The sequence below is a fragment of the Macrotis lagotis genome, chromosome 8, assembly GCF_037893015.1.
Source record: "Macrotis lagotis isolate mMagLag1 chromosome 8, bilby.v1.9.chrom.fasta, whole genome shotgun sequence".
NCBI lineage: Eukaryota > Metazoa > Chordata > Mammalia > Peramelemorphia > Peramelidae > Macrotis > Macrotis lagotis.
Genome location: NC_133665.1, coordinates 131,607,614 through 131,624,527, shown reverse-complemented (window position 1 = coordinate 131,624,527; position 16,914 = coordinate 131,607,614). Strand labels below are relative to the sequence as shown.

At 38.0% G+C, this 16,914-nt stretch overlaps 1 protein-coding gene across 3 annotated transcripts in view; it reads right to left on the bottom strand.

The window, feature by feature from the left end:
* The window catches only part of NUP210 (nucleoporin 210), a 178,069-nt gene that overhangs the window by 54,574 nt on the left and 106,581 nt on the right, over window positions 1-16,914 (bottom strand). For all 3 annotated transcript variants that reach the window (XM_074198373.1, XM_074198375.1, XM_074198374.1), the window contains 4 exons: window positions 10,126-10,318; window positions 9,608-9,714; window positions 5,042-5,146; window positions 4,784-4,885 (listed from right to left, as the gene is read on the bottom strand). In XM_074198373.1, the coding sequence (XP_074054474.1) occupies window positions 4,784-4,885; window positions 5,042-5,146; window positions 9,608-9,714; window positions 10,126-10,318 (507 nt within the window). The remainder of the gene's footprint in view (window positions 1-4,783; window positions 4,886-5,041; window positions 5,147-9,607; window positions 9,715-10,125; window positions 10,319-16,914) is intronic.

Sequence of the window (16,914 nt, the reverse complement as noted above, 5' to 3'; positions counted from 1 at the left end):
CCTCCTGACTCCAGAGCCGGTGCTCTATCCACTGTGCCACCTAAAGTTCTATATTCTAAGGTAGAAGTGTCAAACTCAAAGTTTGCCAAAAGAGATTAAAATGCAATTGGGATGATTTTTTCACATTTAACTGATAGCAGATTACTCCCTATCATGAGGAGGAGGGAGGGAAGAGAGAAAGGCAGAAAAATGTGGAAGTCAAAATCTTGCAAAAAAAATCAATATTGAAAACCATTTTTACATGTAATTGGAAAAAATAAATTAAATTAAAATATGTATTTGGGAAATATTTACCAAAATAAATAAAAATACAATACAACAAAGATAAAAGTAATTTGTGGTTTCTAACCACATCACTGTAATTGAATTGATGGCATTTCAGCTCTTTGCCATTCTGTCTTCAAAAGTGATTTTCTTTTTTTGAGCAGGGGAAGGATTATTATTTTTTAATTTTGTTGTTCTATATTCCAAGGTTTCTTTCACTTCTGACATTTTGTGTTCTAAGGTCCTTTTACCATTCTGATATTAAAAACCCTATGTTTCCTCCCAGCTCTGACATTCTTATTGTATGGTCTTTCTTCCCTGTAACATCCTATGTTCTAATATCTCTTTCTAGTTTTGATGATGTATGATTCAATTAATCTTTCTAGTCTCCCAAAAGAATTTTGGTATTTTCACTAGTTGGGAATTTCTATTACAGCAGTAAAGAATACTCAGTGACCTCTTCCATACATATACACAAAGATCTTTAACAATGTTTATATGGTTTATTTTCACAAGTTCATAGATTCTTACAGGTAGAAAGGGCTTAGGCTAATTCTCACTCTATTTTTAGATAAGAAAATTGAATCTCAGAGAAACTTAGACAAGGCCACAATGCTAATTAAACAAGACAAAGCCATGACTTTAGAATCAGACTCTTTATTTCTGACTCTTTATACTCTTCCACGTGGTTTCAGAAGTCTAAAGAAATTCACAATGTAGGTTGTGTGTATATGTTGGTAGAAAGTAAGAAAGACATTTTCTTCAAGCTAATTGAAGAGTTGTTGTAGGCATGCTTGTCTCTGTGATTAAGGGAAATGAGAACACTGTTAATTAGCTCCTGAAAATGCCAAGAAAACATGTAAGCTACCTTCAAAAACAACCAAGGAAAGAAGCTGTTAGGACTTGTGACAGATTATCAACACCATGTGGGAAAAAAATACATTCCTTATTTTGTGGAAGTGGCAAAAGCCATCTCACAGAATTTCCATGTTCAGTTATAATACTATCTAGTGTAAAGATCTTCCTTCTCCTAATGTGATCTTATGGGCTTATGGGACACAGCCAGAGTGACTGGTAAAGGATGAAAGATAAAACATGGAGACAAAAGGGACATAGTACTGAAATAATGTGTGACACACTGTATTCTACCACTGAATTACCTGGCAATGTATTCATTGGGAAGAAAACAAGCCTTAGTTCAGAACAGCGGAATCTCTTTGACCAGTGTCAAATCTTCTCTAGGGGCAGGGGGCAGGATGGTGGTAACTTGCTATTTTGGAGTTAAAAAATAGTATAAAGAATAGAAATAAAGAATTGATGGCAATATGATATTTGAAGAAACTAGGATCCTCAAGGAAAAAAAGAAACCAGGCAGGTTCTGGTCTTACTTGGGAACACTCATGCTTTTATGCTTTGCTAAATTTGATTGTTCCTGACTACCCCCAAATATGCAGGATGAAGTCTCTTTTGTATTTCCTTCATTATTGTCTGTCTTAATCTAACCCTAAGCACGGATGGCCATACTTTCATATAACCTTACCTAATGAGAGAAGGTATTTAAAAATTATTTCACTAGTATTTACAGCCTTAAAGAAAGCAAGGTAAAAGTAAACTTAAAGAGTATAGATGCAGTTATAGAGAATAAGAATTTTATATCAGCTACTGCAAATCTGACCAAAAGAGTTTCTGGTGCTAAATAATCTCATTCTGACTTGACTAGCATCTATCTGGTCAGACTTCCATGGAGAACTATCAAGATGACTCAAGAGAAATACACAGACATACCTCTCCAGCCACACTTGGGACCAGTTCAAAATTGGGGTTTCTCTAATCAACTACAAGCATCAGTCCATCTGTCTGCAATAGTTGTCTTCAGCAGCAATGACTGAATCTTTCCCAGTAAAGGAAAGAATCTTTCCCAGTAAAGGAAATTTCCATAGGCTTACTGAATAAGCAACACACACACACACACACACACACACACACACACACACACACACACACACACACACACAGTTCCTACTGACAAAAAAGAGAAGAGTTGTATCTCTCACAACATGATAGAAAGGTAACTAGGTGGCACAGTGGATAGGGTGCTAGCTAGCCTTGGAATGCAAATCTAGTTTCAGATATACTGGAAAAGTCACTTAACCTGCTTTCTTCAGTTCTTCATCTCTAAAAAATAAGCTGGAGAAGGAAATGGTTTGTCACAAAAAAAAAATATAATCCTTTTGGGGTCACAAAGAGTTGGACTTGACTGAAAAATGATTGAACAATTTGGTGATAGAAAGAATGACAGGAAAGGAATGAGAAATTGATTCTACTATGGATTTTTTGTGATCTTTGGCAAATCACAGAACCTCTTGGTGGAGCTTATTTTTCGCTATCTGTAAATTAGGGATAATAATACCTTTCCAAACCTAGTCAGAGGATTGTGGATCAAATGACATGCAAAAGTATATGTCAAAGTAATTTGAAAAACTAAAAGTCTTATAAAATATAAGTGATTATTATTTAAAAAGTATAGGATAATTTGTGTCTTTAGAAATGTTTTCAATATATTGTTCTAAAATATTTTCAGTTTAGTGGATACAAGTCATTATAAGTAATGAATCCTATACAATTAATTATTAAAATAGCTTTATATAGGACTTTAAAGTTTACAAAGTACTTTATATACATATCTCATTTGTATAACAACCCCAAGAGATAGGTTTTATTATTATCCCCACTTTACAGTTGAAGAAACTGAGACACCGGGAGGTCAAGTGATTGCTCAGGTAGTAATCCAGTTAGTAATAGGATTAGAATTCAGATTTTCCTCCAAGTAAAATGCTTTATTGACTATGCTACCTATCCACCCATTGGGAGAACTGACTGGTAGTCACCAGGGGAATTTACTTAAATATGGTATATCCAGGTCAAGATTTGAGAACAGGTCTCTACTTTTTCAAGTTTCTATCAGTGTCAATATGAAAAAACTTTTCAATAAAGATTCTTCTAGCTTCCTCTCTTTCCCCTACTCCCTCTGGAAAGGTTAGACAAGCAGGTCAAGTCTCTGCTAATTCTTTCCAGGAATTAACAAAGCAAAACTTTTTTTCTCCCTAAAAGTACATAATCAATAATTTCATGGTGATTTGGGAGGAAAATAGGATTTCACAATCTTTTCCTCTCCTTATAAGACTAGCATTCTAAATACAAGAAGTCTATTCTGGTGAGGTTACTTTATATCAATATCTTCAATGAATCAATACAACTCTTTGGGCTTTTTTTAATCTTTAGCCAGTTTCTAAGAATCTTGATCAAGAAAGCTAGCGTTACTCAGCAAACAACCACCAGCCAATGTATTAAGTTTCACATGCTCCTCTGAGACTGCTCCATCTCTCTGATCTCTCATATATTGAGAGTTCCCAAGTTCCCTCTATAGAGCTAAGAGTTAAGAGTTATACACAGTCACCCACAGTATGACAAAGCAATAAGAAATCAACTAACAAATATTTATTGTCCTCCTATTATATATTTATTTTTATATTATTCCTAATAATAATATTAAGCAATTTCCTAACAATCTGAAACATTTGCCTTCTTGCTGCGTAGATTTCTTTTTTGTTTTTTCATCTTAAGGAGAAAGAAAAAATAAGGTTCATTTTTAGCTTTCAGAATTACTTAGGATTTTTTTTAAAACTTTTTTGGGGGGTTGGGGATAAGAAGAGGTCAGCAAAAGAGAGCTCATTTACTCAGTAGGAAGAAGAGCAATGGAATATGTTTTTGAAATAGGAAGCACCAAGAGACAGGCTATCCAAACCTCCAACATTTTCTTTTCAACAATGACCATTTGTTCCAAAGAGCAGAATGAATGTTTTTCTTTGCTATGATTTATGGGTGACAGTCACAGGAGGAGCCATTAACAATCAGGATTTGGGCCAATGTTTCCCCAGGGAGAAGAAAAGTGGAAGACTGTGACTTTGGCACCATCCATAGAACATGACTGTGGTCAGTACCCAAAGCAACCTTCAACAGAGGGAACTAAATAACAGAATACAATTAACTTCCTATTTTCTTTAATGTCTTTAAGTAAGGTATTCTTAGATAAATGCAGAATCACAAAATTAATTAAGTGGCAGAGAGATAAGAAAAAATTATAAGACTTAGAATGAGGGGAGCAGGGTGCCTAACTCAGCTATCAACTAGCTATATGCTCTTTAAAACAAAACAAACAAACCCCAAACAGTCTAGGCATGCATGTACTTTTAGACAAGTCAAAACTCTCTGGGGGTCGATTTTCTCATCTATAAAGTGAAAAGCTTGCATGACAGAAGAAAGTATAGAAGACTGAGGGTTGAGAGGCAGACCTAGCGCTGGAACTGTATGACCTTGGGTGAGTCATTTCCCCCTTTTAAGATCACTCCCAATTTTAGCATTATATAACTCATATTCTTCTCTAAACTTACACATAAAACCACGCAATTGTCACTACACAAGAATTACAATAACTTTATTAGAAACTCCTTCCACTTACCATTGCAATGCCTCGAGTTTCTTGATAAGATACTTTGACGATGTTTGTGATGCTGGTGTTGATGAAAAAGTACCCAGAGCCTTCTTTAATGAAGAGTTCAGCCTATATGATGAAGTCATATAAGAGAATCAGAAGAGCAGATGGCACTATCATTCAGAGAGCCTCATTTGATAGAAGCACCCTGATTATAAAATAAGAGGCTGGAGTTTTCATCCTTTCCATATAAATACAAGTGGACGAGAAAAAAAGCCAATTTACCTGAACATTAGGATGGTTGTAGATAGTTATATCATGGGGTGTCACTTTCACATCTTCCACAAGAATCAGCTCAATGGTTGCTGAGACAGGTACAAGAGGTTCATACTGAAAAGGGTAAAATAACTCATGAAAGACAGAGGGAAACAACCACAAAGAAATAACCTCTTAAGTTTTAATGGGGCATGCTAACGAGGATTGCAAGGCATATTCTGTGCCAAAGGACAGTTCTATCAACTTGATTTCCATGGACTGCAGATATAGTCATTCCCCAGGATGCTGTTTAAGGGGTCCAAATGCAATGTGGTTCAATGGAAAGAGTATGGGCTGTAGAATTGCAGGTCCTAGATTCAAATACCTTGGATGAATCATTTACTATCCTTAGTTCTTTGTTGCCCTATCTGCAAAATGAGGGGGCTTGTCCTCTTCCCTCAGAAGCACTAAATCCCTTCAAGCTCCAAATTTAGAATTTTTTGCCTCAGTTCTTTAGTTTCTCTTGTGGACTCCACATTGATGATTACGTAATAACAATTCACATTATACAGCACTTAGCAGTTTACAAAGTACTTTCCTTAAGATATTCTTGTGAAGATGCAGTGAAGTATTATAGATGAGGAAACTGAGTCCCAGAGAAGCTAAATTACTTGGCCTAAATCATTCAGTTAGTCAATATAAGAGCTGGAATCCAAATTCAAGTCTTTCTGGTCTCAAGTGCATCTTCTACTTTATGGATGGCCTATTACACCCTGAAGATTATGGGTGCTTTCCTGCCTAAAACACCTAAATGGAATGAATGAAGAAAAAGCATTTATTAAATGTTCACTAACTTCCAAGCTCTTTGCTAAGTATTGAAGATACAAATAGGAAAAGGAAACAATCTTTGTTCTAACTGGAGCTAAAAAGGAACCCTAAAGAAATTCAAGTTTTAATTGGATTAGACAACATATAGAAAAAAGTCCAGCTTTAGGGCAGACAGAAAGCCTGGAACACTTGAAGGTGCTGGGGTGAGGCAAGTGAAAAAGTTAGAGGGTCTTGAAGTTACTTAAGTAGTAAGATGACAGAGCCAAGGGACTACAGGGTAGAGACAGGGAAGATGAGAAGGAAGGTCTGAAGGATCTTAAGAAGTGGTAGAGCAGAGAAGAATGCCTTGGGGGTCCTTCACCTCATCAGAAGGAACGCAGTTGTTGAATTCTATCTCATTTAAGTTCTGTGAGCAGTCAAGCAGCCCAGGCAAAGAGAAGGAAAAAAGGGGGGCAAGGTGCTCCCAGGAGCAATGTTCCTCCTGTCTGGTCATCCATCATAGATTCTGGAGCAACATAGGTGAGGAGAAGGTAAGAGAATAGAATATTCCCACTGGCTGCCCCAAATGGGTTCTGAGACTGTCCAGGGCTGAGGGGAGGGATAAAGGGAGAAAAAGAGGGAAGGCAAGGGCAATAAGGAGGTTTTCTCCACAGTGGAAGTTCTTCCTCTTCATGACCTCATTTCACTTCCAGGAGTAACCCTGCCATTCATAGGCACAGGGATGGGCAACAACAGAACTGATATTTCAGTGGTGAGGCTGGAAGTCTGACCTATTTGTGAGGAGATGTCTGATCTGTCTCTGCTGCCCCTCTCTGGCTTTCCCTCTGGAGCCATGATTTCACTCTGGCTGGATTAAAAAAAGGAAAATGCAACTATAGGCTAAGTCGAGTCCTAAGTCCAGAGGCTGAAATGAAATCAAATGGCTGGCTAGTGAGGTCCGGGCTCCAGGCCTAAATGCTGACCTGACAACAGAACCAAAAGCAAAATGTGCTCTTCTCAGGTTCTCTTCTGTTTGTTGTGGTATGGAGCTTAGTGTTGGTATTAAAACAAAACTATATTAGGCTGCTATAGAAAAGTACTTATGAGAGAAGGAGACAGTCAGTAGACTAGCACCTTTCAAATAAGGTAGTCTATGAAACCGTGGCCAAAGCAGGCTACTACCACAACTCCAATGAATACCATCTCATCTTATCCATACTCTCCATATCCAGGTTTTCATCATCACCACCCTCCCTACTAGATAATACATCAGCATCCAAAGTTGTCTTGTTGTCTGTAGTCTCTTTTATCCACATCAGCACCAAATCAATATTCCTATAACATCACTTTTAGCATGTCATTCTTTGTCAAATAAAAATTCATATTCCCTTATCCTGGAAGTCAAGACAGCCTCTGAGAATCACTAACTCCTGTCCAAAGACCTTTGATCTTTTCCAAAGTAGTACTAGCAGCCCCTCTATCCCTTTCCCCAAACAGTCCTTTGTATTTACTCTGGGCCAGATCCACTTACCCTCTCAATGCTCCAATCCACTCTCTAGGACTAAGTTACAGAGAAGGGACTGACTGGTATTGGCAGAGGGAGTTTGCTTCCTGGAGGATACTTATACCAGTAAAACCACAGTTCCAGTACCTATCCCTCCATAGAATGCATTTTATCAACTGCATCCATGCTGTCTTTACCTATACGAATTTTAACTTTTTTCCATTTTGGCTTTTGTATCCTCAATATCTACTACAGCATCTAGCATATTGTAGGTCCTTAATAACTGTGTATTTAAAGATTTACTGAATTAAATGAAAATTAATCGGACTATCTCAACTAACTCCTGTCTTAGTTCTTCTGAGAATACCAGCCCCTCAAATGGTCTTCTATCAATGGCCACTAGGTGGCGAAGGGGATTACGAGGTGGACCTAGAGTCCCAAAGACTTAAGTTCAAAGAAGACACTCTCCAGACATGGTCCTGGGCAAATCCCTTCACTGCTATAGGACTCAGTTTCCTCTCCTATAAAATGGGAATAATAATAGCACCTATTGCAAATCTTAAAGCACTACTTTAATGCTAGGTATTATTATTCTCCTTCCATGAACTTTGTAAACATGCTTGCACCAATGATTTGGACATTTCATCATAAAATGCTCTGCCTTGGGTCTCAATGGTTGAATAAGAATTGGTCCTTTTCTTCTTCAGTTCCATTGTTGCCTCCCCCCAAGTCCCTGCTCAGTGTGGGGCAGTACAAGAACACCCCCCCCCCCCCCGCCCGCCATCCTCAAGTGAGGAAGGATCCTGTGATTGAGTTCTATAGGATGGGCCAAGAATAACCATGTCCCTAATGAGACCTACTCTGGGGAAGGTGTGGAATGGATAAGGCACATGGTCACTTCTGGGTTGATCAGTGCTGTTCTGTCTGGGGACAGTGGCAAGTCTCCTGCCTCTCCCCCAGAGTGGCTGTACCAAGCACATGGTGGCTTCCCCTGGGCACAATGGTTGGCAGGGCTCCCAATCCAAAGAGAGAACAAACAAACCAATACATCAGATGCTACATTAACCAGACAAGATATAATTCTGTCCCCTCAGTGTCCAAACAGCTAACACTCTCCAGATTTAGGAATGACTTTGCCACAAAGGATCATGAAGTGGTCCCTCCAACAAATACTATCTCAAGAACTGATAATGGCTCCCTATTATCTATGAGATCAGATCCTGACTCTTCTGTTTGGCATTTAAGGGACCCCATGATTTGACATATTTTATTTTCATTTTAAATTTAAAATTTTTTTTTCTATTTTAAGGCAATGAATGGGGTTAAGTGACTTGCTCAAGGTCACACAGCTAGGCAATTATTAAGTGTCTGAGGCTGGATTTAAACTCAGGTCCTCCTGACTCCAGGGCCAGTACTTTATCCACTGCACCACCTAGCTGCCCCCGACCTAATTTATTTATCTAATGTTATTTCCAACCACTTCCTATGTAATTCTTGTTCCAGCCAAACTTGTCTTTTTACTTTCCCCTTTGTACACAACCCTCATTCCTTCGTGTCATTTCTCAAATTTTAGAGTTTCCTTCCCCAACCTCTCTATCTATCTCAATCCTATGCACCCTTCAGGGCCAAATTCAAAACATGCTATTTTCAGGAAGACTTTTCTGACTCATTGGACATACAGACATCACTGCAGGTCAAAGACCACATTGGCAGCTTCTTCTAACAATCTCCCTTCCCCCTAACTTTTAACTAGATCCTGTTTTACACTGCTACCTATTTCAGATTATGTATACATCTCATTGTCCCCCAAAAGTTACCTTTATAGTTTTAAAACAGCATGGCCCAGAGGGCACAGCATTGCCTCAGGAGTCAGAGGACTTGAGTTCAAATCCCACCTCCTATATTTACCACCTTTGTGATCTTGTGCAAATCACTTCGAGGTCTGTTTCTTCTTCTATAAAAGGAGGTAGGTGTTGAGGAGTGAAGGCAGACTAACTAATCTCTAAGGTCCTTTCCTTTTAGCTCCTGATCTAGGAACCTAAGAACTCACTGCTCTGATTCCCCTCTTGGCACCAGGCACAGTGATAATCATAAAGAAGCTATTTATAAAGAAGTAAATATTTGAAAATTAATTTAAATGAGAGAGAAAGCTTTCCCCACTTCCCAAATGCTCTGAACCTTTGAAACTAGGGAAACAAGGGTACAGCTTAGGACCCAAATAGAGGGCAAAAAATAAATATATGATCCCCTGGACCTTCCTCCCTTTTTTTCACTCCATCCCATACCGGAAGCTGTATTTTGGCTGCACTGAGATGAGAATGATGGTAGCCGACAGCTGTAGCAGAAATTGCTGTGGTTCCTGATTCATGGTAAACTGAGACAGTCTGCAAGCCTGGCATAAGAGAGGAAAAAAAAGTATTAAAGTAGAACCCCTAGGGTAACAACCCTCAATCTCATCTTAAAAATGAAGATAGCTCAAAATTCTATCTATTTATATCCAGAGACTTTTTTCTAACATTGAAGAGAGCAATTTTAATTGAGTAGTATTGTCATAAGTCATATCATCTCTCTATATATGTTTAGGACAGGGTCTGCAGATAGACAATGAACTAGGTCCATAATTGTGTAGAGAAAGAAAACAGTTGAAACACTATGAAATTCTTCATTTATATCCAGAGACTTAAAAAACTCTTTTAATCACATTTTTTTCCAGTACTACCATAAGCAAAAGAAAGAGTCCTCCATATCATGACACTGAATTATGCCTCCATTAAACAATCCACAACCTATACTGAATCCTTACCATGAAGCTTCTTTTGGCCACTCCCATCATCTTTCAGTATCAGTTGCATTGGCAGACTGGGTTCAATGCTGGCCAGAGAAGGTTTAGTGGACTCCCATTTGATGTTCAAGGAACTGAAGTTGTCAAATCGACGGCCTTGTTGATCATAAGCAGCCAGGTCTAAGATTGGGTTTCGATAATTTGAAACGGGCACCTATGAGAAAAAAACATCAAACCATTGGCCATATTCTGTATCCTGACTAGATATGCACTGGTCTCTGTGTACAGAAACCAATTCTAATGGTACCTACATCATAGGTTTAGTTGTACCTGATTTGTTTGATTCCAAAGGACAGAACTAACAACAAGGGGTATGAATTTTAGAAAAGGCAAATATAGGTGTGACAAGAAGGAGAAGGAGAAAGAAGAGGAGGGGGAAGATCATCATCATCATCATCAATAACAACTTGCCAACAATTTGAGCTGTCTTTGGCAGTAATGAGTATCCCTTTATTATAAGTCAGAAAACTTTTGGATGACCACTTGTGGAGTAGGCTAGTGAAGGGATTGTTGCTGAAGAATTGAACTAGATGGCCTCAGAGGTCCCTTCCAATTCTGACATTCTGTGATCCTCTTATGAAGCACATCTCAGATTATATATCTAGCCCAAGACAAACTAGTCATCTTGGAAATGGGGGCCACTGATCACGAAAGAGACTAGAAATGGAAGTGGAATGCTTCAAAGTGACATTCCCATTATGATCCCAACCTTTGAAGTCTTCCTCTACATAGCAATCTGTACTGGTTCAGTCATCTTGGTCTCTTAACTGTCCTACCTTTGTCCCATCCCCATCCAAATTCTACCAATCCTTCAAGAACCAACTTAAATCCCATTTTCTTCATAATGTCTTACAAAATTATTCCAATTTCTTGTCATAGAGTCACAGAATTGGAAGGGATCTCAGTGGTCATCCACTCCAATCCATACTTAAACAAGGATCCTTTCTACAATAGCCCTGACAAGGAGTCATTCAATCTTCATCTGAAGGCCTCCATGCAGGGCAAAGTCACTGCTACCCATGTGAGCTGATTCTACTTCAAATATGAATAACTGTTGCAAAATTCTTACTATATTGAGCCTTAATCTGACTCCCTGAAATTACCAGATAATATTCCTAGATATATCCTTTGGGGGTCAAGAAGAATAAGCCTAATCTCTCTTCCACATGAGATGTGACAACTTGTCACATCTTTTCTTCTTCAGACTTAATTATTTGAGTCTCCAATTCCCTTATTACCTTGGATGCCTCCTTCGAAAAGCTCTTCTGTTTATCAATGTCCTTACTTAAAAGATGATGCCAAGAATGACCTCTTCTGCTTCATTCCTTATTCCAAATCCTTTAACCACACACTATATCTCATACTATTCTCTAATAATTGCACGCACTGATTTCTTTTCTTTGTCAACTAGACTACAAGCCTTTTGAGAGCAGGGACTGCTCTATCTCTTCTCACGTCTCCCCCACAGTGCCTGGCCCACTGTGGACCACATGGAAAGCATTCTGTAAAGATATTCTGCTTCACTGATGAGCAGTGGAAAAATAATTCAAAGTATATGTCTAATGGTTGGTCAATATCATCATCCGTCCCCTACTTACATTCCTAATGTAACAGGAGAAGATTTATTATCCCAAGTCCTTGTTGCCCATGTGATGCAACAGAAAAAGAAAATCAATGGCATTAACTTTCTTTTCTATTTACCATGCATGCATATTTACTCTCCTTAAGAGAGAAGAGCAGCTACTTCCCAGGCAGGTCATGTCTAGATCTGCTCACATCCTCATTATGTCTCATGCTTAAGATTACAGAAGGCTAATCAGAGTCAATTTCTACTAAGAAACTCAACTGCCTAATATGATCAAGTCTCTTCCATCCAAGCATCTCACTTCACCAATTATTTACTTAGAAAATATTTCCTTAGTGACCTCTAGATTCAAGGAAGTATAAAATTAAAGTAATGCTGCATAGAGGACAGAGGAGAGAGAGATATCTCTTTTTCTCCCCAAGGACATCTAATGAGATTATAAATTGCAAAAGCACTGCCCTAGTAGCTCAGGGCTACTGACTTAAGATTGATTTATCACATGACCATTCTTCCTCTGTAGGACATTACAGTCTGGAGATATCTATGACACATCACCACTAGCCCATCAAAAATTGCACATTAAAGTCAGACTGCCTTTCACTTGGGTGGGTGAGAGAGTCATTCTATAAACACATGAAAATAGGAGGATATGCCACTGAGAACAGTTCAAGACCAATGCATAATATTTGTCCCAAAGGATCTCCTCTGAAGAGGCTCTGCAAGACTTCTGGACCCACACACTACCCACCCATTACTCTATTTGGATGTGTCTTTGGAACACACCCTCTTCTGATTGCAGCATCTGGTAAACAGCAACTGAAGAAACTATACTATCTATATTTTTCCTTGACATATCTCACTGAGCTATTAATCCCTAAGGGAGGCAGACTCTAAACAATCAATCCCTAGGACTACAGGGGATGAAACAGCTAAATCCCAGCAGGTGTGACTATTGTCAATAAATCATGAAGGGGATGGAGAGACTGAAATGTAACTTTACTAAATCCCAGATACTAGAACTGGAGGAGGCCCTCTTGGAGTCTGAGAAAGGTAAATTTAGATCAAATAAAAGACTGTTCTATTTTACCCAGGAGGAAGTACAGTGATGGCTCTAGTTATTCCAAGAAATAGTACATGCCAGCTAAGAAGACAATAGCAATAGTCATAACATCAGTAAGCTAACCTTTCTATAATGCAATGGTTTGACATTCGTAGATATTATCTCCTTTGAGCTAAAGATCTTTAAAACAGGCATAGATGAATGACAGATCCATGATTTATTAAGAGGAAGTAGGGATGGATCATCCCAACCTCTAGTACTGGGGGACAGTCCTTCCTACCCTCCTCTCCCCTTCCTCCTTCCCTGATTTCCTCCTCTCTCCTTTTCTTCCTTTCTTCTTTGTTTTCCCTTTTTTTCCCTTTTTGGCAACCACAGCTGCTGCCTAGATTCCTTGGCTAGATATTCAAACATCAATCTTTACAAAATAGAAGGTGATTCTCAAAATTCAAGATTTAGTAAATACAGTCGCCTTACATATGTCTGGAATTAGGTGGTAACAGGCTTTAGAGATGACATCAAAGATTGTTTTAGAAAAGTTGCCCGAGTGAGAGTACGGTCCCCTAGCACAACTGTAGCAGTCATCAATTCCAACCATTATCAGTAACTTCTGAGGCAGAGAAGCTCAGACAAATCCAGTATCCCTAGGGATAGCAACCAGACATGCCCAGAGACCGTGCTGAGCACTGTGAGGCTTGGCAGCCTTGTTCCAGCAGAATCATATCTTATAGGAATGAAGGACAGCTCAGTCAGGATGATAGCATTACAAAAAGCTGTAGCCACTTCCTTGGAAAACTTACCTTAGAACCTCTCTCCCCCAAAGAGTCCATTCCCCACTCACTTGTCAAATTGATTACCATAAAGCATACAGTTTATAATTTCTAACACTTTTAGAATTTAAATGAAAAATCTTGAGTTTGGCATTCAAAGTTCTTCATAATCTAACCTCTTCCTACCTTTCCTGACTTCTTCCCCCTTCCCCTCTACCCCTCCACCCTTAGAGCCTCATCTTTCAGTGTGGACCCCAGACTCCTTGATGAGATTGATCTCCACCAAGGTTTTGATCTTCATATCCTAAACCAGATGAACTAGTATGATAATGGGAACTCACTCTTTGACTTTGGCCTTCCTCCCCCTAGGCCTTGCTGCCCTGACTTAGCCCCCACTTCCAATACAGAAGCCAATTCAGCCTCGAACTTCAAGAATGTCCCTATCTCCTCCTGCAACAGTGTATCCACCATTTTGTGTTTACTAGGAATAGAAGACAATCACGACTATCTACAAAGTACTTTCAGTAGAGATAGAATTGTGGGACTGGATGAAGCTTAAGGCTGACCAAAGATGTCAGTACTGAGGTGACTAGAGCAACTCAGACTTGAGAACTGGTTACCAGTGAGGATACTGGGTGGGGGGTGGTGTGTGTGTGGTGTGTGTGTGTGTGTGTGTGTGTGTGTGTGTGTGTGTGTGTATCTATGAATATTTCCATCTCTAGGGAGGAAGAACATGCAAAATACAACTCTTTAGGGATACCCATGAAATACATTTCTGAGCCTGAATTTGTAGATGAAAACAGCTTAACTCAGCAGTGTCTTAAAATATTGTTTTTGTGATATTCAAATATTCTGGGAAGAAAAGTCTGAGTTTAATTTCAGTTTAATTCATACTGTTTGGTTTAATTGAACCAGACAACTAGATTTCAATTTTCTGTCTTTCATTATAATATGACCTCTCTACCCCTACCAATAACTCCTTGATTGTTGACTGACATTATTCCTCATTGTCCCAATTTCTTCCATCCTCCCTCTACCTTTCTCTCACTTTCTTCTGCCCTGGAATCTGAATGAGAATCATAATTATTTGCAGAAGCTGAACACTGATATTTCTGCTTTCTGAGAACAGTCATATCCATTTTCTTGACCTCAGTTTCCCCAATAGGGAAAGGACAAGACTAGTCAGCTTTTAATTTCCTTTCCAACTCTTACTTCCCATGATTTTATGAAAATAATAGCTGATCTCCCACCTTATAGCTTCCCCCCCCTTGACCATGTTCAACTTCTGAAGTTTGGTCCACAGATACCCTACACTTATAACCTTAGTTTTTGACACTCAGAAGTGAACTTTCATAGTCCTTAGTGCTAGAAACATGATTTGTTCATAGGTATGTTAACAATAATCCATCCAAAATATACAGTTTCGAAACACAACAGAAATCATCAGCATTTTTATGTATAATCAACCAAATCAAATAGCAAGAGATATAAAGAGAAATTCCATTTAAAAAAATATATACATTATAATATACTTGGGAATCTATCTAACAAGGGAAATCCAGGAACTATAAGCACAATTGCAAAACACTTTTTACACAAATAAAGTTAGATCTAAACAAATGGAAAAATATTAAATGCTTGGGTAGGCTGAGTCAATACAATAAAAATGACAATTATTCCTAAATTAATTTATTTCTTCAATGCCAAACAATCACACTACCAGAAAATAATTTTATAAAGCTAGAAAAAAATGATAAAAAAAATTCATCTGGAAGAACAAAGGTCAAATCTTTTATTCAAGATTATCAAGGGATTCAAAGAAAAAAGAATGTGGAAGGTAGTAGCTAAGCTATACCAGATCTCAAAATGTATTACAAAGTGGTAATCATCAAAACAATCTGGTAATGGGGCAGCTAAGTGGCTCAGTGAATGGAGCACTGGCCCTGGAGTCAGGAGTACCTGAGTTCAAATCCAGCCTCAGACACTTAAATTACCCAGCTGTGTGGCCTTGGGCAAGTCACTTAACCCCACTGCCTTGCAAAAACCTTAAAAGAAACCAATCTGGTATGGCTAAGAAATTGAGCAGTGAATCAGTGGAATAGATTAGGTACTTAGTACCCAGTAATAAACGACCATGGTAATCTAATGTTTGGTAAGTCTAAAGATCCAACTTTTGGAACAAGAATTCACAATGCAACATAAACTATTGGGAAAACTAGAAATCAGTTTGGAAGAAAATAGGTATAGTCTTACATATCACACCATATATCAAGATGAGGTCAAAATGGATACATGATCTAAATATAAAGGATGGTATCATAAGCAAATTAGGCAAGTATACAAGTTTACCTGTTTTATCTATGGATTAAAAAAATTATGATCAAACTAGAAGTAGAGAGTATTATGAGATATAAGAAGGATAATTTTGATTGCATTAAACAAAAAGATTTTTTACAAACAAAACCAATGCAACTAAGATTAGAAGGAAAGCAGAAAACTGAAAAAAAAGTTTTAATTGCAAGTTTCTCTGATAAAGGCTTCATTTCTAAAAATACAAAGAACTGAGTCAAATTTATAAGGCTACAAGTAATTCCTCAGTTATAAACAGATAAAGGATATGAATAGCAGTTTTCAGAAGAAAAAATTCAAATTATTTATAGTCAAATAACAAAAATGCTCTAAATCACTACTCATTAGAGCAATGCAAATTAAAATAATTCTAAGGTACCACCTCACATCTACCAAATTGGCTACCATGACAAAAAAGGAAAATGACAAATGTTGAAGAGAATATGGGAAAACCGGGACACTAACACACTATTTGTGGTGTTGTGAATGGATCCAACCATTCTAGAGAGTAATTTGGAACTGTGCCCAAAAGGCTCTACAATTGTGCATAACAACAACAGCAGTACTGGTCTATATTCCATAGAGATTAAAAAAATATTTATAGCATTCTTTTTATGGTGGGAAAGAATTGGAACTTCTGAGGATGTCCATCAACTGGGGAATGGTCAAACAAGTTGTGGTATATAATTGTGATGGAATACTATAGTGCTATAAGAAATGAGGAGCAGGATGGTTTTAGAAAAACCTAGAAGGACTACATGAACTGATGCACAGTGAATTAAGATGAATTAGAACATCATACACAATAACAGCAATATTGTAATGATGCTCAACCATGAATGACTTAGTTATTCTCAATAATACAACGCTCTAAGACAGTTCCAAAGAACTCATAAATGAAAAGTGCTATCCACCTCCAAAGAAAGAATTAATGGGAATCTGAATGCAAATCAGAGCATACTTTTTTTTTTTTTAGGTTTTATGTAAGG